We start from the raw sequence: 22,386 nt of genomic DNA, 5'->3' as shown, positions 1-22,386 counted from the left end.
TTGGATGACAAGTAAACCTGCAGTCGATACCTATTATACGGTTATTTTGACTTATCGGGGTAAACTACACAAGATTGCTTTTCAAAGAACTCGAGCTTGACTCGTAAGTAGAGGTGATCAAATGCAGGTTTTGGCTGGACATAGGCTGGGTTCACGTAAAATATTTGGCCCACGGACAAGCGGGTTAATGGGTTTGGGACGGGTTAGTGAACCGGACCTATGTAATTTTCGGAAAATGCCTTGTCTATACCGGCTTTTTTAGTGAGCGGTGATGGGCCGAGGTTAAATGAACGAGACGTCTCATGAACTGCTCTACTCCTAAGTATTTATCCTCAATTTTTACTTTTAACCATTAAACTCCGTACTCATGGAATTATCTCTTTTATTTATAACTAGTGTAGAACCCGCGCACAAATGCGCAGTTTTTTAGAAAATAATATACAAAGACGTTAAATATTATAGTTTGGTAAGCGAATAAGAGCGAAAATTTGATAGTTTTCACACCAATTAAGATTGATATTTAACTTAAACTAATTATATAAATTATTACGTAATTATTAAAAATCCCCTATTTACTAAATGAATAGGTCAATTTACGTTTTTTCCCGCCTAAAATTTTATCTTCTAATTGGGCCTTTAATGTTTGCATTCTACTATGGGCTAAGTCTAATGTAAAAATGATTCCCAAAAAATATTATGTATAATGTTCTACTAGATTTCATGCCCGGCCGCTGGCCGGGTAATGTCGAGGAATAATTTCTGAATATTTATCTTGATTGAGATGGTTGCTTTGTAAGAATTTTAATTCTAACAAATATAGTACATAGTAATTGGGAAAATTTATACTACTTTCAATTATTTTTGTTTGTCATCAAATAATTTACTTAAGTAGTTTGCTTACTCACACAAAATTATACGTGGAATGAATATAATAATTTCTTGTGAGACTATACTATAGACATTTTATGGTCAAATATAACCGCAATTTTGTTATTCAAAGGTGGTCATATTTGGCTGTAATATGGACTCAAAATCCCGTCTTATTGTTTCATATGAAAATTATGTAGATACAAATTCAATAGATTTTTTAGGCTGATAAAAAAATCAAAATTATGTAGATACCAATTCAACCAAATGTTTACACATCCAACTGTATTATAGTCGTATATCATCAACAATCAACAATAACCTTATTTTAGGCAGTTATTATAGTTCTTTAAAATACTTTATTTTGACATGATAAGTAGTTTATCACAGGTCTGTGTAAGGCGAATACTATAACTCTATCCGAACATTAGTTAAGGCGGGGAGAACATGTAAGAGTTACGTAAACCTAAGAACTCTTTAACATTAGAAAAAATATTCATAAACAAATTGAAGCAAAATATCACATATTAAATAGTCTACATTTGTTTTATTTTGTGAGGGGAAATTAAAGCAAGTGTAAAATATTGACTGAGACGTATGAATATTCTGATCAACTGAATTTCATTCGTTTGCATGTCCTTTGTTTTTCGTATATGCCCAATTGCAATCATGAGTTATATGTCAATTTTGCATTTTTTTTGCTAAACACAATCAACGGACACAATATTAGAAAACAGGAAAAAAGAGTAAGATGAAAGAATTGCAATCGTGGGCAATAAACGTAGCTTGGTAAACATGGGTCTGTGACGCATTATATATAGTGTAGTTTTGTAATTGTGTTCGCTTATATAGTTAATAATCTCATAAAATAACCAGGCCAATATCAGACTATTAATTAACCAAAGACTTATTAGAAGAAATTATGAAACAAATTAAAGGCTAAAGACACAAATTAAAAAACGAACCGTAGGAGAAGAAAAATATTGGTATTTCGTAATGAGTTCTGTTGATAAAATCTACAAACAAATAAATAGACGTGGCTAAAGACGCAAACAAATTATTTTTGACAAATTATAATGATGGTTGTTGACTTCTTGTTGAGTTTATATAGTACTCTTATTCTAATTTATGTTAATTACATGCTAATCAATATTATATGTATATGGGTAGTTACGTAGGTAAGGTAATGTTAATAGCCAAATAAGTTAAAATTTGTTGCTATTATATTAATTATTTTAGTGGCTATGTAATTTACAAAACATGTATTTTAAAAATTAGATTAATGTAAATAAAATACATTAGTATATATATTTAATTGAATATTGATATATATTTTTATACACATAATTTATTGAACGAAAGGTATAATTATCTTTTAATTTACTATTTTAAAATTCTGATGGTAGTTTCTATTTTAATTATCTTTTTATTTATACACATAATTTATTAAAAAAAAAATAACCAATGAAATCGCTCCAAACTAATAGCCAATGAAATCGTTTCAAAAGTTCCTCTTTTAAGTATATATATTGATTCTACTAAGTACTAAATAAGGTAAAATTTGATTGCTACATATATTATTTGATTGCCAGAAAATGTAGATCACATATTATATTATTTGATTGCTAGAAAATGTAGATCATATATATTATATTATTTGACTACCCAGATAATGATTTCAGCAAAATGTAACTTATTATCTTGCCCAAGGATTATTATTTGATTGCATATATTATTCTGCAAATTATAGTTGCTGAAATCATTATAAGATATCATAAAATGTAGATCATATATATTATATTATTTGACTACCCAGATAATGATTTCAGTAAAATATAACTTATTATCTTGCCCAAGGATTATTATTTGATTGTATATATTATTCTACAAATTATAGTTGCTGAAATCATTATAAGATATCAGAATTGAAAATGTAGATCATATCAATGATCTTGCCCAAAAATAATGTAAAATTTGATTGCCAAAAAACGTAGATAAAATCCTCAGTCCAATCATTGCTATATTGCTACAGGTAAAAAAAATCCTCAATCATTGCAAAAAATTTGGGTTCATATATTACAAATCTCGAAATATATCTTTCACTAATCGAAATATATAAAATCATTGCCAAAAAGAATATACCGTCAATCATGCCAAATATTTACGTCAAATAATATATCTTCAAAAAATATCATCAAATTACCATTACTCATAAGACCATCCCCTATTTACTAAAAGAATAAGCGAAACTCCAAATTTTCCCGCCTAAAACATATCTCCTAGAATAATGTTTGGTATTTTTAGTATATAGTAGGTTATAAATAGACATAATCTTTTGTATTTAAATATTTATGACATTCAATATTTCACATTCTACACAAATTTATCTCCGGTCTTTTTATTATAAAGAAATTCTTTTTTTTTTTAAAGAACCTTATGATAAAAGTTCATTAACTTTTTATGATAAGAAGTTGCGCCTAAAAATATGGTATTAGTAAATATTTGTAAAATAACATCATTAATATCTCGGTAAAAAAAAACAAAAAAAAAGCTTTCATAAAAATACTCATTTAATATCTTCTTACGATTTAAATTTTTATTTCTCAAATAAAAATACAATGAGGAAAAACATGAAAAATAAATGAATTGTCAATTTAAATCTCATAAATAATACACTGAAAAGCAAAATTCTATAGAAAGCCCTTGGATAGAAAAAATCATTAAAATAAGTTGAAAAGTTTATAAAATTAAATTATTAGCTTTGTGAAAAAAAAAATTCATTACACAATTAAAATCATGACATTACTCAATTTTCTTTATTAGTTTCACAGTTCAATTGTTTTCTCATCAAAATATAATGACGTGAAATATGAAAAACTAATGAGGTGTTAATTTAGCATGAATAAATAATACAAAAACAAAAGCTCTATAAATACCGCGCATTTATTGCGCGGGATCTATACTAATAATATTATTATACAATTACAACTACCAAAATAATAACCTCAAGTAATGATTTAATTATACAATAAAATTAGAGAAATTGCAAAATGAGATAGTCAACTTATAGAGTATCTTTGTAGAAAAAAAAGGGAAAATAGAACTATGAAAAAAATTGTGGAGAATATTTTTCTCATATCATCCTCATTATTAATGCAATCCCACATGTATAGTAAATCAAAATATCTCATTATTGTGTGTTTATAAATTAAAAATTAGTAATAGTATCTCTTATTTATGGTATATAATTAATACTTGTATGATATAGTGCGAGGATCAATACAGAACATTTCACTGAAAAAATTGAGAGACATTTTATTCTTTTAGTAGAAGGGAGATTTGCACAAGATGTTTTTTAGAATTTATTTTTAAACTTTATATTCTTGGAGTTTTTTTTTTTTTTTTTTTAATGTGCTTAAGATTACACCTGCCAAAATTGACCCTTCCCGATGACCTGATCTGAATAACCCAGGTCGTACCAACTAAGGGAAAAGAGTGACCAGTAACCCGAATTGATCAACAACATGACTTGTCCAAATGTTTATTGTTGCACATAGTTTATTATCCCTAAATAACCTGATAATAACAGATCGTAAAATTCCCGACCTCGAATTAAACCAACCGAGTACTATCCAAAAGTTTCAATTTCTCAATATTTTCGAACTAAATAAGGCAGTTTATTATGAGATGGAATAAAGAGCACAAAATAATACTGTGTTTTGACAAATATTTTCAATTAAATTAAATTCAGATAAAATGTTGTAATTGGTTATAACTTGATGACTGGTTGAGTGCTTCGTCCTTGGCTGCATGCTATGATCCAAAACACGAATTGATGATTGAGAATGACAATAACTCGGATATTGCCATTTGTTCACTAATTTAACTTCTTCACTACCTTGGTATCTCGGATATTTGAATTTGTGAACAACAAATTTCGCAGTAACTTCTTCCGAGGCTCCAAGACAATCTCTAGCAAACATGTGATGTGATTCGTATAGTGTAAACTGCAAAACGAAGATACCACTAATTTTTTGGAAGCAGACAACAGCTTCTTCACGGTTAGTACTTATATGTACTAAACAAACAACAAATTAGTTTGGGCCGCCGAAAATTATTGAGCCGGCCCTGCAAATACTTGATCTCCACGGTTGCCACAAAACCCTAAACCCTAATCATCCTCCTCTTCAATACATAAACAACGTATTGATTCAACCCTATTCTTCTCCTCTACATTTACACAAAAAAAAAAAAAAAACACAACCACACCTCCTCTTACCAACCAAAGTCATGGGACGCGTTATCAGGGCTCAACGTAAGGGAGCTGGCTCCGTATTCAAGTCCCACACGCACCACAGAAAGGGTCCTGCCAAGTTCCGAACATTGGACTTGGGTGAAAGGAAAGGCTACCTAAAAGGAGTCGTGACTGATATCATTCACGATCCCGGGAGGGGAGCCCCACTTGCTCGTATCACGTTCCGTGATCCGATTAGGTACAAGCTCCAAAAGGAACTTTTTGTGGCTGCTGAAGGTATGTATACGGGTCAGTATCTTTATTGTGGTAAGAATGCTAAATTGTCTGTTGGGAATGTGTTGCCTGTCGGACAGGCCCCCGAAGGTACCGTGATTTGTAATGTTGAGAGTCGGATTGGTGACCGAGGTGTCTTGGCTAGGGCTTCTGGTGACTATGCTGTTATTATTGCTCATAATCCTGATAATGCTACTACTAGGTACGTATTACTCCGTATTATTCTGCTTTATATTCAATATGAACTATATATACTTCCTCGTTTCAGTTGAACTATTTACGTTTTTTAAATTTCTTTTTACATATTTTGGAAAACATAAACAATTCAATGGAACATATGAACTATATTATAGTTGTGTTCATTTTATTACAACAATCTTAATTATTGAGGTCGTGTGTTATACGAAATATGGTGGCTTTTTCTTTGTTCAAAGAAATTAAACCAATTACGGAGTACATAGAATAAACAATACTAGTTTTAGCCCCGTACAATAATTGCACGGGTTACTTTTAAAATTACAATATTTTCAATATAGTATTGATTTAGTCATTTACAAAGTATGCAAGTAAAATTTCATACATGGAGTAATTTACTCTTTCCTTAGATCTTTATGTAAATAGGAATATTTTGAAATTAAGTATAAAGGACTACCAATTTGTTTACACAAATCAATATTATTACTACTTGGTTGAAATGGTAACCAAATTCCAAATAACACCGAGTAAATCTAACCTATCTTCAAGTGACCCACCTAAAAAGATACTTCCTTTGTCCCGGTCCCCTTTTCCATTTTTGGGTGTCTCAGTCATTTGTTGTCCTTTCTATTTTAAGAATGAACTTGATAAGTAATTTGATCATTCTCATTCAATTTGTTCCACTTGTCATTTGGTTATTGACCCTATCCTCTTTCCTTGATCTTTGTACCAAAACCAAAAGACAACAATTGACCGGGGCGGAGGGAGTAATAGACAACCAACCAATGATATAAAGTACGTAAGCTCATACTAATTGACTAATAAACCCATTAAATCATTAAGTATTTGGAAGAGATTAAGAGAAGACTGAAGATACATGTGCAAAATATTAACCTAGCTAATTCACTTCTCAAACTTTCACGTCACTCTCATCCTCTCGCCCTTTTTCCCTTTTTTTTTTTGAATTCTGCATTTAATCAAACTTACTTTTTTCTAATCACAAATTCTTTAATATTTCAATTAAATCTCGTAAATAGCCAAAATCCAAACCTTTTACACAAAAATATTTAATTGGATGATGTTAGAAATTTTTGTTGTGTATGATCAACTTGTAATTTAGCTAAGTAAGTGAATGTGATCAATGTGAATTGTTCCGGGTGTAATTCCAGAGCAAGTATCGTTACCACCCGTGGCTCGTAGAATAATGTCTTGAGTTGGATTCCTCGCGTCTCTATCGTTCCTCTCGGCCTCTCCTGCAACAATGAACGAACTGAGGGCTTGGCTTTGTGCCAAGCGTACTCACTCCGACGCTCAAGTCAGTAAACTCAAAGGATTAAGCTGTGTTACTTGGCTATATATGTTGTAGAGAGATAAGGGAGATATTACCAGATGAATAGTGTATTTTGGTTTAATTGTTCGATCCTTTCCTCAATGAAGGTTGAGGAGTATTTATAGGCCTTCACCTTTTGTCACGTAGTGGCCAAGTGGCCAAGTGGCTAGCAGGTGGAAAGACCGATCTACCTCTCGGCCGAGGGACCTATGGCAGGCCGGCGGGCCATGATGTTGACTCACCGCCGAGGGGTCTTGGATATGAGTACGCGGGTATGTGTCCCTGGCGGCAGTTGTCACGCCGAGACCCAGGCTAACAGCCGATGGGTCAGACGGCTAGGGTCGTATAAGTCGTTGACTTGTTGTGGACATCTTTGACCTTGCTCAGTATGTTGACTTGGTCAACGTTGCAGAATATGCCCCATCAATTTGCCCCCAGCGTAGTCTATGCCGTGGTATGGGCTCCGATGTACTTTTGAGCGTATATTCTGCGCAAGTAACTTTCACAAAATTTCTGTATCGGCTTCTTCTTGTGTACCGGCGTGGCTCTTGTTAGGCCGTATTATACACCATAATCCCCCCTCCACATGGATGCGTAAAGGGTATCCGATGTGGAAAAGAACATGACGCTGGCCGAGACCAGGGTGAGTGTCTTAGGTTGATTTTGATTGCCCCGCCTGGTGCTTCCTAGCTTGGTTGATCGGGTGGTCGGCGGAGACTAGATACCTAGGAATTTGTTGAGGAAGATGATCGATCGAAGAGATGTGAATAGGCGTGTTGAAGACGCTTGGTCACTGTTGCATTGATTGACGTTCGACTGTTGCAACGATTGACATCCCACGGTTGCATGTTTGACACGTGTATGTTCGCTGATTGGTTGACGCTTCATGGGCTGTGCCCTGATTGGTCCTTCTTCATGGGCTTTTCTCTATAAATAGGGCAGTTATTCCGTGATTTTGGCCTCCATTTCATTTTCGAAAATTTTCTCCAAAATCTTCATCTTTCTAAACTTTCAAGGGCTTCCTTTTTCTTCCAACCTTCAAGTCTTTGATCCGTGAGCACTTTTTCCTTTTAAGGTAAACAAACGAATTTTTCTTTTATCTTGCTAGTAATTTGTTGTGAACATGTCTTCTGCGATCTTTGGACCTAGTGAGCCCGTGTCGGAGGGTCATAGGTCTCCTTCCCCCACAAGTTGATCCTCGGTTCGGAGGAATGGGAGGATGAAGATTCTTGTGGTGATTTTGGTGATGATTTTGGTGAGGAGGAAATATCTCGTCCTAGTGAGGGGAGACAAGATGCGTCATGGATCACGGCTATGTCTGTAAGATCTGTCTTGACCGTGCTTGGTCCCATAAGTTTGCCGTTGTTCCGTGAGAAACTTTTCGAGGGCCATTTTTTCTTTGGTAGGGGGTATAAAATTGTTATCCCCGGGAGGGTCGGTCCGTCTGTTGTCCTCCACCGGGCCACACCGGCGTGTACATGCGGCATTTGGAGTACGGGCTCCGGTTTCCGTTGAACGGGTATGTTATGGCCATAATTAGGGCTATGAACGTTGCCGTTGCCCAACCGCACCCGTTGGCCATGAGAACCATAATCGGTTTAAATCGTCGGCTTTGTCTCTTTAAGGGAGAGGCTCCGACGGTGAATTTATTCCGCCGACTTCATCATCTTAAACCATCAATCTCTGGCGCGTCGGATGGTATAGTGTGCAAACGGAGCGGGGTTATGTCTCTGTGACAAACTCTCTTCTTGCAAGGACCGCGGGGGTCGGTGGGTGTACGTTAAAGTGCTTGGACGACTATCCGCTACCCCGCTCCTTCCAACACCAGGTTAATTTGCGGTGTGAGACTAGGGCGGAGCATGACAGATGGGTCACCCGGAAGCATCTGAAAATGGATGCCAGCAAGGTCCATCTGAAGGAGGACGAGAGGCTGGCGATGAGGCTCTTTGAGGTGGACAAGAGTGGGATGCCGAAAAGATGGATTCCCCCGACGCAGATCATTCTTCAGGATGAGCCGCTTTGCTATGTCGGCCTCATACCGGCCCTGGCACGGGGTGAGTGGGGTCGGTGTGAGGCCCATCACCGCTCTCGATGTTCCTGTTTTCTCGGACCTCGACTTATTTATACTAAACTCTTGCCTTGTTTCTTTTGCAGACCACTTTGGACCGGACCTTTCTGAGGATATCCTCCCGGAGAATAGGGCTGCACAAAGATAAAACCGTTGCTAACTTGCATCCCAAGGCTCTAGCCCACGATCACAGGGATGTCGCCGAATGATCTTATGGAACAATGCTGAAGGGTTTGAGCAAGGAGGAGGCGCAGGCGAGGGTTGTTAGCGGCGTAGTGCGTCGGACGCGGAAAACGGCGTCGACACTGGTTCCAACTCCCGTCCCCTCCCCTAAGAAGGTGGAGATTGTTGATATTCTCGATGAGGGGGATTCTGACGCGGAGGGATCTCCCCTTATCCGTAAGAGGAGAGGGACAGTTTCTACCGCTGGCAAGGAAGTGCCTCCTCCGGCCAAGAAGGCCAAACACGGTACCTATCTAGCTTGTGGCTTAAATTTAGCCGTGCCATTAGGTGTTTCTCGGTAAGTCAATGTTGATACCGATGTTTTAATTGAATTTACGCAGACCCCCATGATCGGTCCATTTGCTCACGTCGGGCAGCCGGCGGTGGGGTCCTCTGCGCAGGTTGGTGATCAAGGCGCCGCCGTCAACCCTCCATCCCAGAAGGCTTTCGTCTCCCAGCCGCGGGCTAGTGGTCAAATTGTGACCACCGTCCCTTCATCCCAGAAGGCTTCCGTCTCCGAGCTTATAGAGGAGGGCACGAAGCTAATTAGGGAGCTGGCGAGGTGGAACGTGGCTACCGGTGCTCGTCTCATGGAGCAAGAGAAGGCCGTGGCTCGGGCTGTTCATGAGCGTAACGCCACTAAGCAGGTGGCTGCGTCGGCGAAGCTTGAGCTCCTCAATGAGCGAGGCTTAGGGAGAAGCCGAGAAGGCGCTCCCGGCCGAGAGAAAACTTAGGGAGGACGCCGAAAAGGAGGTCCTTCTTTGAGAGGGCTAAGGCGAGTCTGCGGCGGCGAAGCGCGCGAAGGCCGAGGAAATGTGACCTTGTTCAGGGGCGTGTCGACCTCTATCTCCAGCAGAGGGGTGAGCTCAGGGGCCTTTTTAAGGCTCAGGCGGAGGTGGTTCGGGGTAAAGAGGCCATCATTAAGCAAAAAGAGGTGGACATCGAGATGCTCCAAACCGTCATGCTCCCCAAACTGTGCGCCCAGTTCCGGGATTTGGCCGAAGATGCTGCTAGGGAAGTTATCGGGGAGCTCTTCCCTCTGGATGGTTCCTTCCCGTGGGGCAGGTTCGACGTGCTGCTTGATGATAGGCTCGAGGCTAAGGAGAAAGCCGCGGTGGAGAAGGCCCAGGAGGCGGTGAAGGCGAAGATGGAGAGGGAGGTGGCCGCGGAGAAGGCAGCTCTTGCTGAGAAGGCCAGGGTGGCTAAGGAAGAAGCCGAAAGGATGAGGGCAGCTGAAGCTGCCGAGGCCAAGGCTGAGGCTGCTAGAAAAGCTGCTGGGTTGCCTACTGAAGAAGATGCGGCTACCGATACTGATGGTAGGCAGCAACAGGCTTAGGAGAGCAAGTTTGCAGCAGATCTGTTTCAGCTCCTCACATGCTACCATGTGCTGCTTGATGAGAACAAGTTTACAGCAGATCTGCTTCAGCTGTTCGGGGGCCAATTACTCAGCCCTTCCTCCCCGCTATCTCTTGGTACCTGAACATAATTGTAGCTTTTGCTTTTTCCTTTTTTTTTTTGTACACCTTTGGTAGGTTGTGTTTCGGCTCATCCCTGTGGGGACGGCCGTCGTCTGTATTCTTTCACTTGTAATCTTGTAACTTATCTAATAATAGTTCGTTTCTTTCGCCTTCGGCCTGGCCGAGGTCTTTATCTCATCTTCCTTTCCCTTGTGCTAATAGTTGAGCGTCTCAATCTGTACTTAGCGTTTTTTTTTTTTTTTTTGCCTCTGTTTCCGCCTCGGCTTGGCCGAGGCGGTTTTAGAGTGTGTTCCTCAACTGTGCGACGCTTCTAAGGCGTTTTGATCACTTCGCGAGTATCGATCGCTACCGGGTAGAGACCGTCGAGGTATTTATTTCTTGAGGATGATTGCCATTCTTGTCGGTGTGACGGTATCAGCCGGCGAGTGCTCTTCGTTATTGACTGCCGCTCTTGTCGGTATGACAGTGTGAGCCGGCGTCGGTTTCTTGATAGCGTGTTACGTGGCGTCTACCACTTGGAGTGACTGCGACGGAGTCTACCTCTTGGGGTGACTGCCGTGGCGTCTACTACTTGGGGTGATCTGCGACGCACAGCCAGTATTTTTTCTTCGAACGATCGCCGCTCTTGTCGGTATGACAGTGTGAGCCGGCGTCGGTTTCTTGATAGCGTGTTACGTGGCGTCTACCACTTGGAGTGACTGCGACGAAGTCTACCTCTTGGGGTGACTGCCGTGGCGTCTACTACTTGGGGTGACTGCGACGGCGCTGTATTTCTTCGCAACGATCGCCGCTCTTGTCGGTATGACAAAGTGAGCCGCGTCGGTTTCTTGATAGCGTGTTACGTGGCGTCTACCACTTGGAGTGATCTGCGACGGAGTCTACCTCTTGCGTGTCGCCGTGGGCGTCTACTACTTGGGGTGACTGCGACGGCGCTATATTTCTTCGCAACGACTGCCGCTCTTGTCGGTATGACAGTGTGAGCCGGCGTCGGTATCTTGATAGATAACTGATGTGAAAATTTTGCTTCGATGGAAGGCTTGGATGGTTTTTCATTAGGTAAAAACATGCGTTGGGGTGTCCACAGCTATTTTGGGCACCTCCGCAGCTACATAAATTTCTACGAGATTGCCAATGCCCTAATGGCTCATCACAGGTACCCCTCCCCGCCGGCCCACTAGTTGCATCCATGAGGTCGCCTTCCTGCTGTAAGGACGGGCTTTTTCCTTTTTCGGACTTCCTCACCTCTTTGAGGGATTGCATGTTGCATCCTCGGGCAGCTATCTGGATGTTGATCACCTCATCCTTCTCGTCTTTGGAGACGAGCTTATGCGCTTCCCCCCGGTACGAGACGTACAGCAGTGTTAGGGCCCGGATGGACATCACTGCGTCGGCCTCGCTCAGGGTGACTCGGCCTATGAGAACGTTGTAGGCGGACGAGCCGTCAATGACCACGAACTCAGCTAGGACGTTTTTAGCCGCGTTCTTTTCGCCGAACGTCACCGGGAGTCTGATTGATCCCAGCGCACTAGGCCGGCCCCGAGAAGTCGTATAGGGGTTGGTGCGGGGGCTCAAGTCCTTGATCTTCAGGCCGAGGCCGAGAAAGCACTCTCTAAACATGATGTTCGTGTATGCGCCTGTGTCAATCAGGCACCTCTTGACCAGGTGGTTGGATATGTCCAAATTGACTACAAGCGGGTCGCTGTGAGGGGCGATGACCCCTTCGTAGTCCTTTCCTCCAATGGTCATATCGGGGATGTTTGCAGAGGGGATCCCTGAGTGGGGCACAAAGTTGATGGCCTGATATAGCTCGTTTAGGTGTCGTTTGTGCCCATGAGCGGATCCTCCGTTCTCGTTGCCCCCGATGACAACATGAATCACTCCTATCCGCTCGAAGATGACTTCTTGTCTGAATTGCCAGCGTCAGTCTTTTGGCCTTTTGCAACGTACTTGCCGAGGCCTCCCTTCCGGATCAGTTCCTCTATGGCATTCTTCAGATGGCGGCGATCGTTGGTCGGTGGCGGTGTGGCCGTGGTACTCAAGATCGGCTCGTGTAACCGTCGCTTTTTGGCTTGGGGGTCTCTCCCACTTCGGCCCTCGTTTTTGCTCGGGCGAAGACCTCGGCGGGCGATACGACGGAGGTGTTTTTTCACCTGTACCGCCTCGGTGGTACGTTCTCGACCCACCGGCGCCCGCCGAGTCTTGCTTCCGGTCGGATCTGTCCGACCGCGATCTATTACTCTCACGGCGTCTTCCCTCGGACCGCGAACCGTTGTTGTCGCGGCGTCCTTCGTCCTGATTGTCCTGCCTGTGACTCTTCTTTTCTGAGTGCTCGGCTTCGCTGGGATCTACCCAGGTCTTGTGATAGTCTTCTACCTTGATGGCTTGGTCGGCCAACTTCCTGGCGGCGTCCAAGCCCAGGCCTCCGCTCTTGATGAGCTCGTTTTTTAAGGCTCCCCTTGGGAGGCCCTTCATCAGCGCGAAGGCCGCCAGCTCGGGATTAATTTCTCGAATCTGCTGGACCTTTCCATCAAACCTCTTCACATAGCTCCGGAGAGACTCGCCCCCCTCCTGTCTGATAGTCAGGAGGTCAGATGTCTCTACGGCTCTTCTCTTGTTGCAAGAGTACTGGGCTAGGAAGGCATCCTTTAGATCGGCATAATAGTACACCGAGCCGTCGGGAAGCCCTTTATACCAGCTCTGAGCCATCCCATGCAAAGTTGTTGGGAAAATTCGGCACCAGACCTCATTGGGCTGCTCCCATACCGACATGTAAGACTCGAAAGCCTCAGCGTGGTCGGCTGGATCACTATCTCCCTTGTATGACAGAGGTGGCAACTTGAGCTTATGCGGCACCGGGACTTCCAGGACGTAGGCGTTGAGGGGCTGCCTAACCACGTGTCGAACGACACGCGGCGATCGGCTCCTTGCATCCCTAACCTGGCTCCTCCCTCCGTACCGCGCCCACTTTGGGCTCCCCCGGCGTCTTGGCTGGGTCGGCTTCTCCTAGTGCCCCGTTCAAATTTCTCGGAGTCACATTTTGGGCCCTAGCCTCCTGGACAGTTTCCGCCGCTCTTGTCGGCGTGACAGTGTGAGCGGGCGTATTACTGATTAGGTCCAGGAGTATCTTCAGCTTTGCTACGTCAACCACCTGTCCCATGATGGTGACCTGGTTGGCTGGCACCGGTGTGTCGGGTATTATTGGCATCCCGAATTCTGGTTGAATTACTCCGCCGGTGGAGGGTTGCACGACTCCAGATTTGTGGACGGCATCATCGTGGTAAAATTCGGTTTCGTCCGTCACGAATACCTCTTGTTGTTTCGACATTTTCTTAGCTTTTTGGGTGGGTTTTTGTTGATTTGTTTTTTTTTTGTTTGGGAATGAATGTGACTAGCTTCTAGTGTCTTTTCCCACAGACGGCGCCAATTGTTCCGGGTGTAATTCCAGAGCAAGTATCGTTACCACCCGTGGCTCGTAGAATAATGTCTTGAGTTGGATTCCTCGCGTCTCTATCGTTCCTCTCGGCCTCTCCTGCAACAATGAACGAACTGAGGGCTTGGCTTTGTGCCAAGCGTACTCACTCCGACGCTCAAGTCAGTAAACTCAAAGGATTAAGCTGTGTTACTTGGCTAGATATGTTGTAGAGAGATAAGGGAGATATTACCAGATGAATAGTGTATTTTGGTTTAATTGTTCGATCCTTTCCGCAATGAAGGTTGAGGAGTATTTATAGGCCTTCACCTTTTGTCACGTAGTGGCCAAGTGGCCAAGTGGCTAGCAGGTGGAAAGACCGATCTACCCCTCGGCCGAGGGACCTATGGCAGGCCGGCGGGCCATGATGTTGACTCACCGCCGAGGGGTCTTGGATATGAGTACGCGGGTATGTGTCCCGGCTGGCAGGTTGTCACGCCGAGACCCAGGCTAACAGGCCGATGGGCTGCATCGGCTAGGCTGTATAAGTCGTTGACTTGTTGTGGACATCTTTGACCTTGCTCAGTATGTTGACTTGGTCAGCGTTGCAGAATATGCCCCATCATGAATATATAAGATTTATTTGTTGTGTTTAATTGACAAATTTAATGAAATTTTGATTTTTTGAAAGTTTAATCCCTTGTCAATTTTCTTTTTGGATTCAAAAACATGCATTTTGATTTGTATGAAGGTTTATTTAATTGTAATTAATGGTTTTTTAGAGTAAAAAATAGTATATTACTTTTTTTGCAGGTTGATATTGATATTGTATGAGTCCTAAATTTCATTAGACGCAAATAGAATTACATTTTTTTCTTAAGAGATCTATCCGAAGTATTATATTTATTTTTATTATAAATACTGAACTAATATTGTATAATATTTACATTCAAATAAATTGAAGTTAATTTTTTTTCTCACATTATTATGTCATTTAATATCATTATTATCTCAATTTCTCGCAATCTGTATGTAAATTAAGCTTTGTTATTAGTTACTCCACTTTTATTGTAATTGTAAATTTGTAATACACCCTATATATTCATTTGTAGAGTTGAGGAATTATGGCTGAAGATAGTGTAGTATAGAAATAATTGAGTTTGAGGAAAAGAAATAAAAGCTCCTATAAATAAGGGAACCACGTTGAGCAAAAAAATAAAAGGTTTTTCATTCCCTAATTTTAAGGAACCAATAGCAATCTCCTAAATGCTATAGCTTTTATAGATAGGAGATGTTAAGTATTGCCATCGGTTTGTTGATTCTAACTTTTTTGCCCACCCATCTAGAATATTGGTTATGAAACTTAATTATCAAGATTAGGAGAGAATTGAATTTTTTCTGAAATGGTTATTTCAAACCGATTATTTATTATTTTTCGGGTTTGAACCCTTTTTAAGAAAAAAAATCGAGAAAATTTGGATGAACGTGTATGCATTAGCTTCACCATGTTTCGATTTGGTTGTAATTTTTGTTATGTTAGTCATTAGTGTCTACGAAAAGGATCGATAAACTAATTTTAATACGGGTTTATTTCACAATGTTATATTATATATCATAACATGGTCTTACTGACATGAAATTGATAATATGTTTATGTACGTGAAGGATAAAGCTACCATCAGGAGCAAAGAAGGTGATATCAAGCGGGTGTCGAGCAATGATAGGGCAGATAGCCGGAGGAGGGAGAACAGAGAAGCCGCTACTAAAGGCAGGAAGAGCGTACCATAAGTTTAGAGTTAAGAGGAACTGTTGGCCTAAGGTTCGCGGTGTGGCCATGAACCCTGTTGACCATCCTCATGGTGGTGGTAACCACCAACATCCTGGTCACAGTACCACCATTAGTAAGCGATCTGTTCCGGGTCAAAAGGTTGGTCAGATTGGTGCTAGGCAAACTGGTGGGGGTGGCAAAAAGAAATTCTTGAAGACCGCCGTTTATTAGTTAATCCAGCACTACTTAATATGCTACATTATTATTATTATTATTATTATTATTATTATTATTATCGTTATCGTTATTTGTGGTTTAGCAGGAATAAATTGTGGTCGGAATCTAGAACTACTTATGTTGGTATTACTATTCAGCTAACTATCTATCAAAATATTATATGTAAACACAGTCGGAGAAATCCCACACGCGAGCATATCCCTAAAGGCAGCCATTGATCACGCACCTCTAGAGTACAAAAAATGGGGTTTTCTGCCCAAAATATTTCGCAGAAAATTTACCATTTCTTTGTAATTGGATATGACATTCAGGGAGCTCCATATAACATTATTTTCAGAAAAAATTAGATAAAACTAAAATTAAAATCAAAATGTCTGATAATTTTAAATTGGTTTTATTAAGATGAATAATTTGAGAAAATGGGGTTGAAATTTGAAAATAGGGGTTGGAGTTTGATGATATTAATTAGGGTTTATGTTGAGTATTGCCAGGGTTTTTGCGCGGGTTAGTGTCGAGGAAAAGGGGTTGGAGCATTTCCCTGAGGAAGATGTTTTCTCTATTTTTTTTTATTTTGGATAACGAGTGAATCCGTAATTGGTATTGGTATCTAGTTTATTCGGTCTATCGTGGAAAATTACACAAGGTTGCTCTTCAAAGAACTCGAGCTTGCCTCCTATGTTATCCTCAGTTTTAACTTTTTGCCATTATCAATTTATCACTCCGTTTTCACGGAATTCTCCTTTTATAATTTGTACGAATTTCTTTTTAGAATTTATTTTGAAACTTTATATTTCTTGCATTTTCGTTTTTTTTTTAATGTGCTTAAGATTAAACCTGCTAAATTGATCTGCCTCGAATAACTTGACCTGAATAACTCAAGTCGTATCTAATCGACACTCGAACTAAAGGGCCAAGATTGACCTATAGCCTAAATTGACCCAATCGATTAGACCTCACCTAACCTAAATGTTTATTGCTGCACAAAGTGTATTATCCCTAAATAATTTGATAATAACAGATTGAAAATAACCCAAACTTGAATTGAACTGATCCAGTACTACTTAAAAGTTTTAATTTCTTGATATTTTCAAATTAAATAAGGCGGTTAATAATGAGATGAAATGGAAAGCACAAAATAATACCCCCGTGTTTTAACAATTATTTTCAATTAAATCAAATTCAGATAGTGTTGTAATTTAGTTATAGCTTAATGACTTGTTGAGTGCATGGCTGAATGCTATGATTCAAAACACGAATTGAAGATTGCGAATTACATTAACTCATCGGCATTTGTTCACTAATTCAACTCTTGACTACCTCGGATATTTGAGAGAGAAAAAATGCCAATTTTACAGTGATATTACTTCCTATATGCTCCAATAGTGTGGTAATTTGAGAAAAAATGCCAATGCCAATTTGAGAAAAAATTGTCTCGGATATGCTCCGCGACAATTTCTAGCAAACATGTGATGTGCTTCATATAATGTAAACTGCAAGACAAAGATCACACTATTTTGTGGAAGCAGAAAAAAAGCTTCTTTTTCCTTTAACTAAACTCCAACAATCATTCAAATTCCCAGAGAACAGCTCTACTAATCTAATAAATGCAATCTGCAAGTTTTACCACGAATACACACACCTGAAATTTAACTGACCAATCTGAACAAGGCACACACAATCAAATCACAAGGGACTATAATAGCATAAGACATCCTTCAGATACATTTTAAAGACGATATAAAAACAGGACAAAATTTTCTGCGCTTCATTAATGGAGCATCACCAACTATAATCATCAACACCACAAATCGGAAAACAATCCAACTACTGTTGCTTGCATTCTGGTGGTCGTTCACCTGCAGGCAGAGCTTCTCCTCCTTTTGCCTTGGGACCTCTTCCCTGCAAGAAATAAGTTGAATAGTATTACATTTAAGTGGTCTAAAAATAGCTGACATGGAAAAAGTGACCCACACCGAAAAATACACGACTCAAGAAGGACAGATTTGAAGCGAAAGCTTTTGCTTCAAGTTTGCTTCAAGTTAATCATGACTAAAACAACCAGAAGAACAACCTCCTGCCTCATTACCAATAACTTAAAAACCCTATACCCGAAAAAAATTCGTAACCAATACACCAGAACCTGGCCCACAATGACCTAACCCCAACAGTCCAACACGGCAAAAAAAAAAAGTCTGCAAGGTCTAGAATTAGTTGATTATAGGCTTGCCTTTTTCTTGGAGCTGGTTTTATCTTCATCCTCGTCTTCCTCGTCATCATCATCGTCTTCATCGTCATCTTCCTCATCGTCGTCGTCATCCTCATCGTCATCATCTTCATCGTCGTCATCTTCATCTTCCTCCAGATCTCCAAACTCGTCATCCTGAGCAGCTTCTCCAGTAAACCAAGACACAGCATGGGGAATGATTTTCTCCTTAATGGTTGACCTATATGAAAAGATAATAGATATGAATATAAGATCATTTAGGATAAATTACAAAAAAAATCGAAACAGTACAAAAGAAGAGTGTAAATTCTCTATCCACAAGTATCTACTTACCCAACATCATAATCTAGTTCCATCATGGATTGCAACTCTTCCGCCTAAATGAGCAACAAATAAATAAGATAATATAATACCGGGAAGGTAATCCATCAAATTAAACTTTTAATAACAGCAGCGATCAGAAACTCACAGCTTCTTCCTCAATATCTTCATCATCATCAGGGACTTCAGGGGGGGTAAAGAAATTGAAAAAACTGTCAACAGCTTCTGTTTTTGTGATTGGCTTAGCATTCTTAGATCCCTTCTTTGGTTTCTTCTTCAGAACCTTCTCTGTCAAACATTTCCCGGGAAACCATTCAATTTCCGTCCTGTAAGATGACCAATTGTCAAATAGTGATAAGCAGTTAAATATTAGAGAATAAAGGCATATTTGTCATTAGCAGGGGAAATAAAAAAAGATTGATAGAAAAGCTATAGCAGATAAGACTAGATTACCCAATAGCTTTCTCCAAAATAGGTTCATCTTCATCTATCATGAAATACGTCTTTGTCAAAACAGGATTCTTGAAAAACGGATTGGGATCAAAGAAGAACTCAAGCTTGAAACCCTTGGTAGCTTCACCCTTCTGATTCTCATCTTTTGGCACATCAATTCTATGCCACTTGATATCTTTAAGATATTTAAGAGCCTCTTCGTCCTGCTCTTGAATCTGATCATAAACAGAGACAAATTTAAGAGACATACAGGAAGGCAGGGACATGTTCAGAAAGCAATGGGCCATCTTTAACTAACCGCATCAGCTAGCACTTCATTAGACTTCATGGCAGTGAACCAGAAATTTGGCACTCCTTTCTCTGTAATAAACAATAACTACTTGAATATTTAATATAATTGTGACCATGCTTAATTATGAACATAAAATATCAATTTAATACCTTCAGCAGGTTTATCTGCCTCTTGATCAGCAGGTTCATTCGAAACCCCATCAACTTCAACAACCCCATTTACAACATCATATCTCTGAAGAGGAATACAATATGTCAATCAGTGGACATATGTTGACATCAGCAAATGTTGAGATTACATGCACCGAAGATATACAACTATCAAGTTACTTATACCAGAAATCCATATTCCACTTTTACTGACAAGCAAAATGAAACAGGAGGGACGTGCGTAGGGAAGAGAAGGTAGTAGTGAAGAAGAAGAAGATGAGAGCAACTCCCGGAGGTATTTCAGTTAAAGCACCACTGTGGGGCAAATACATACAACTACATCCAACTTCTAAAGATTAGTGCCTTATCAATACACTATTTTAACACTCTTACCTTTTTACATACTTGTGCAAAACTCCCGGCTTTTTAATAAGTCCTACTCAAAGTCCATACCAAAATACAAAGCCGGACATACTAATAATTCCAACTAAATGGCTCTGTTTTGCTTCTCATACAGTATTGAAACCCTCCCAACACCCACAACCTAATTATACATCCCCTTTTACCTTATCTATGTCCCCTCGTTAAATCTTATCTAACATTCAGCCAACAAGTGCAAATTTTATTTTAGAAAAGATTCTGAAATTGATAAATCATGGAATACAGCCATTAAGTGCAAATTTTATTTTAGAAAAGATTATGAACATGATAAATCATGGAATACAGCAATTGCAGTTTTGATAATGAGACCAAAATAGTCAGAGGGAAATTACAAGAACAAAAGGTCGAACTGAGATTTAATTTAACTCTGGAGGTAAATTTCAACTTACACCCAAATACTCTTAACTACTCTTAACTGGGTTCTGATATGAAGTTTGGAAAACAACCGCACAAAACGCAAGATATTAAACAGCTGTTTTGAAAGTGATTTATATAAACATGTACTCCAACAAGTTCTCAATTATGTAAAAAAAATATCATCATCAAGACTCGAGTGATGGCCTAGAACTAGAAGCAACAAGCCAAACCTTAGAGTAGAGTGGTTGATACAGTTTCTGGTATTTGTCTTCAAGTGCTCTTCTCTCTTCAAAGAACTTCGCCTCGAGTTCATCATGCTCGCTCTGTACATTGAAACATTAGGCGTTATTAACTTCACAAAAAAACTTCACGACCAACAAAATATAGTTTCCAAACAAAATGGTGCAGAGAACGACCATCATTGGTCCAATACTCCAATCAAATGCAATTTAACTTAAAAAGTATTGAGCAAACACAAGACGCCTAATAGTTTGCCCAAACCTCCAAGGAATCATATCAATGTACAGCAGTTAAACAGTACTCCATATTTTCGATTCAACACTAATTGCAACAACCATCAGTAAGCAATCGGTTTTATCTTTTCTTCATCAATAAGTAACCTAAACAACGCACAGCAACACATTACCCATTTGGTTCTAAGAAATGCTACCAAAAACACTAGATCGAAAAAACATGTATTTAACCTCAAACACTTCAAACCTGTTTATACTACACTGCATTTATATTACCTACACCCTAACATTACCGTCTAAAGTTTAGACGAACCAACGTGGTAAAATACGACAGCTACGACGACAAAGTCTATCTACAGCTAAAGAGTAAAACAAACCAACTACGACCCAAATACTAATCTAAATCATCAGAAAAAATGCACATAAACAGTGAACCAAAAACACGAGCTGAAATATGTATTCACCTGAATCTGTTTCAGAAATTCGACACGCTTCTGAACATTAGGCGGCAAATTCTCCAGAAAATTAGCATTCTCCCTCGCCTAAAAAACATCATAAACAAAAAAACTCAAATAAACTTCAAAAATCAAACATGTAAAACCTAATAAATTAACAAAACCCTAAAAATATCAACACAAGAAACAAGAAAATCACCTTAAGAGCATTAAGAAGTGATTCAGAAGTAAGAGCTGTCAACAAAGGAAAACAACAAACAAAAAAGAACATCAAAAAATCGAAATCTCAGAAACGAGAAAGAAAAACATAAATCGAAAAAAGGGGGAAGAAAATTAGGGTATAGAGTAGAAAGAAGGAATTACCGGCGCCAAAAGCGGACATGTCGAGAGCGTCGGTTTTGTTGGTGGCCATGGAAGATGATGAATGCGGCAGATTCGAAAACCCTAAAACCCTAATTTGATAAAGGTGAGTTAAAGGGTAGAGAGAGTATGGGAAAGGGGGAAATGTGAGGGTTTATATTGTGTCATTTATCATCAACTTTTTGTTTATTTTTCTCTTTAATTGTACTATCTCCCAAGTATATTCCGTCATCTTTTTTTTTCCAAATACGGGGTGGGTGATTCGAACCTATGAGCTGTTAATAAACGAGATGTAATGATTCGTGATATGAGGAAGGTTACTCGAATCTATAAGCTAACGGATATGAATCAGTCTAATTTGAGTATGTGAATTATGGTAATTTATCTGGAATTGATGGATGACCATTCAAACTTAAACGCTTGAATATACTTTTAAACTATGTGAGTCCTTTATTCTCGACGTCAAAAGTATGAATCAAGTTAAGGGTGAGCTGGTATCGTACAACACGATTCAATAAGAGAACCACTTGGTAAGTTGGTAGTAGGAGTTAATGACGATATTTATGTGAATATGGAAATTGGTAAATGAATTAGGGAAATCATTCATTGCTAATTAAAAGAAGATTTGATTTCGATATTAATATATAAATGGATTGTTTAATGAGGCAAATACAATAATCTTCATCCTTCTCTCCACACTACGTTGTTAACTCTGGTAATTGATCTTTCTCATTAATCATCTACTTCATATTCTTGACT

At 39.6% G+C, this 22,386-nt stretch overlaps 2 protein-coding genes across 2 annotated transcripts; one reads left to right on the top strand and one right to left on the bottom strand.

Moving 5' to 3' along the window:
• Window positions 1-5,100: 5,100 nt before the first annotated feature.
• On the top strand, window positions 5,101-16,240 carry LOC141643676 (large ribosomal subunit protein uL2-like). Its single transcript, XM_074452926.1, has 2 exons — window positions 5,101-5,597; window positions 15,763-16,240. Exons 1-2 carry the CDS (start codon window positions 5,158-5,160, stop codon window positions 16,094-16,096), a joined length of 774 nt encoding a protein of 257 aa, XP_074309027.1. The 5' UTR covers window positions 5,101-5,157; the 3' UTR covers window positions 16,097-16,240.
• Window positions 16,241-17,614: 1,374 nt separating this feature from the next.
• On the bottom strand, window positions 17,615-21,882 carry LOC141643675 (nucleosome assembly protein 1;2-like). Its single transcript, XM_074452925.1, has 11 exons — window positions 21,631-21,882; window positions 21,467-21,501; window positions 21,277-21,354; window positions 20,570-20,662; window positions 19,542-19,626; window positions 19,399-19,460; window positions 19,101-19,315; window positions 18,796-18,973; window positions 18,660-18,703; window positions 18,330-18,546; window positions 17,615-18,001 (listed from the first exon to the last, which is right to left on the bottom strand). The coding sequence occupies exons 1-11, from the start codon at window positions 21,677-21,679 to the stop codon at window positions 17,927-17,929; spliced, it is 1,131 nt and encodes a 376-aa protein (XP_074309026.1). The 5' UTR covers window positions 21,680-21,882; the 3' UTR covers window positions 17,615-17,926.
• Between the last annotated feature and the right edge of the window lie 504 nt (window positions 21,883-22,386).

This window comes from Silene latifolia, chromosome 2 (genome assembly GCF_048544455.1).
Source record: "Silene latifolia isolate original U9 population chromosome 2, ASM4854445v1, whole genome shotgun sequence".
In the NCBI taxonomy this organism is placed as follows: domain Eukaryota; kingdom Viridiplantae; phylum Streptophyta; class Magnoliopsida; order Caryophyllales; family Caryophyllaceae; genus Silene; species Silene latifolia.
Note: the sequence above shows the minus strand (reverse complement) of the source record. Positions and strands in the feature narration are given on the sequence as shown.

Coding starts and splice junctions, on each gene's coding strand:
- LOC141643675 (XM_074452925.1), bottom strand. CDS start 21,679: ATGGCCACCAACAAAACCGACGCTCTCGACATGTCCGCTTTTGGCGCC. Junction 19,461..19,541: donor GGCAGATAAACCTGCTGAAG/GTATTAAATTGA, acceptor TGTTTATTACAG/AGAAAGGAGTGCCAAATTTC. Junction 18,002..18,329: donor AAACCAGCTCCAAGAAAAAG/GCAAGCCTATAA, acceptor TATTTCTTGCAG/GGAAGAGGTCCCAAGGCAAA.
- LOC141643676 (XM_074452926.1), top strand. CDS start 5,158: ATGGGACGCGTTATCAGGGCTCAACGTAAGGGAGCTGGCTCCGTATTC. Junction 5,598..15,762: donor CCTGATAATGCTACTACTAG/GTACGTATTACT, acceptor ATGTACGTGAAG/GATAAAGCTACCATCAGGAG.